At 48.6% G+C, this 1783-nt stretch overlaps 1 protein-coding gene across 2 annotated transcripts in view; it reads right to left on the reverse strand.

The window, feature by feature from the left end:
• grm8b (glutamate receptor, metabotropic 8b) overlaps window positions 1-1783 on the reverse strand; it is a 104649-nt gene that overhangs the window by 46845 nt on the left and 56021 nt on the right. For both annotated transcript variants that reach the window (XM_031857439.1, XM_031857450.1), the window contains exons 5-6: window positions 268-422; window positions 40-177 (exon numbers count right to left, since the gene is read on the reverse strand). In XM_031857439.1, coding sequence (XP_031713299.1) covers window positions 40-177; window positions 268-422 — 293 coding nt within the window. The remainder of the gene's footprint in view (window positions 1-39; window positions 178-267; window positions 423-1783) is intronic.

Genomic DNA, 1783 nt, shown 5'->3' on the forward strand with positions numbered 1-1783 from the left:
TACACCTGTGTCTCTTTCCTGTATACCTGTGTCTCCTACCTGTACACTTCTTGGGGCTGCCGGGTCTCTTGCCGTGCATCCCCAGCTTGCAGACGAAGTTCTCCTCCCAGAACTCAGCGAACCAGACGTTCCTGCGGTTGTTGGAGAGCGAGCGGCTCTTGAAGTAGCGGTCGAACGCTGCGGACAGAAGACAATAAAACACGTGTATCACTACGACGATGATCTCCTTCAAAAAGAGGTCTCCTCAGCTCTCTCTTCCTTCCTCACCGTCCACCGACGCCCTCTTGGGGAGGATGGTGACGGCGCCCTCGGCCACCCGCTCCTGCTGGACCACCGGAGAGATCTTGGACCCCCAGCTGTCGGAGCCCACCCACAGGAAGTGACCCGTCAAGTTGTTGCGTTTCGCCGCGTCCAGGATTCGCCTGTCGAGGATCACGGGGGACACAGTCTCGTCACTTCCTTTTTCAATATAAACTCCAGTAAACATTTTCTATTCATCTTTATAACGCCACCAGTCTACAGTCACCTCAGAGGATGCAATGAAACACAGCAGCGTTTAGAGCTAAATGCTAACATGCTAATGATTAGCAGGTATAGAAGGAGGAGACAAAGGGAGAAGGAGAAAGGAAGGAGGAGATACACAAGGCAAGAAGGAGACAGAGAAGGGAAGGAGGAGACAAGGTAAAAAAGATAGAGAAGGAAGGAGCAGATAAACAAGAGAGGAAGGAGGAGATGGACAATGGAAGAAAGAGATAGAGCAACTAAGAATGGGATAGTACAAGGAATGAGGAGACAAGGGAAGAAGGAGAAAGTAAGGAGGAGATCCACAAGGCATGAACGAGATAGAGATAGGAAGGGGGGACAAGGGAGGAAGGAAATAGAGAAAGGAAGGAGGGAGAAAGGAAGGAAGTAGACAAGGGAAGGATCAGGGGAGAAGAAAAAGAGGAGGCAGAGAAGGGAAGGCGAAGAAGGGAAAGAGGAGATAAAGGAAGGAAGGAGTAGGTAGGGAGGGGAAGAGGAGGGTAGAAAAAGGATGGAGGAGATCGAAAAAAGCAAGAAGGGGGGAGAAAAAGAAGGGGCAGAGAAGAGAGGAGGGAGATAAAGGAATGAAGGCGAAGGCAGGGAAGGCAAGAGGGAGGTACAAAAAGAAAGGAGGAGGTAGATAAGGAATGGAGGAGGTAGAGAAAGGACAGCGGAGATAGAGAGGGGAGGAGGAAATAAAGCAAGTAAGGAGGAGACAAGGTAAGAAAGAGATGGAGACAAGGGAAGATGGAGACAGAAAAAGGAAGGAGGAGATACACAAGGCAAGAAGGAGATAGATAAAGGAAGGAGGAGAGAGAGAAAATATGGAGGAGATTAAAAAAAAGTGGGGCGGCGGGGGGAGACAGAGAAAGTAAGGTGGCGAAGGGAAGGAGGAGATAAAGGAAGGAAGGAGAAGGTAGAGAGGGAAGAAGGAGAAAAAGGAAGGAAAGAGGCAGAAGAGAAGGGAATAAGGAGGCAGAGGAAGGTATAAACTAAACCACTGAAGACTAAATGAAGTACATCCGAGGCTGATGAATGCTGTTGCAGGTATGAAATTCACCGTGTACCTCGTTTTTTATTCACTGATGACATTAAATCATCAGACTGGTTCTTTATTTCTTCACTCATGCCGAGAGAGGACGAGGAGACGGATGTTTTCTCTCTCTGTGTGTGTTCAGAGCTTCAGATTAACATCAGCTGTTACTGTGATATCATGTGTGTGTGTGTGTGTGTGTGTGTGTGTGTGTGTGTGTGTGTGTGT

This window comes from Anarrhichthys ocellatus, unplaced genomic scaffold (assembly GCF_004355925.1).
Source record: "Anarrhichthys ocellatus isolate YVR2014 unplaced genomic scaffold, GSC_Weel_1.0 scaffold2, whole genome shotgun sequence".
Taxonomy (NCBI): Eukaryota; Metazoa; Chordata; class Actinopteri; order Perciformes; family Anarhichadidae; genus Anarrhichthys; species Anarrhichthys ocellatus.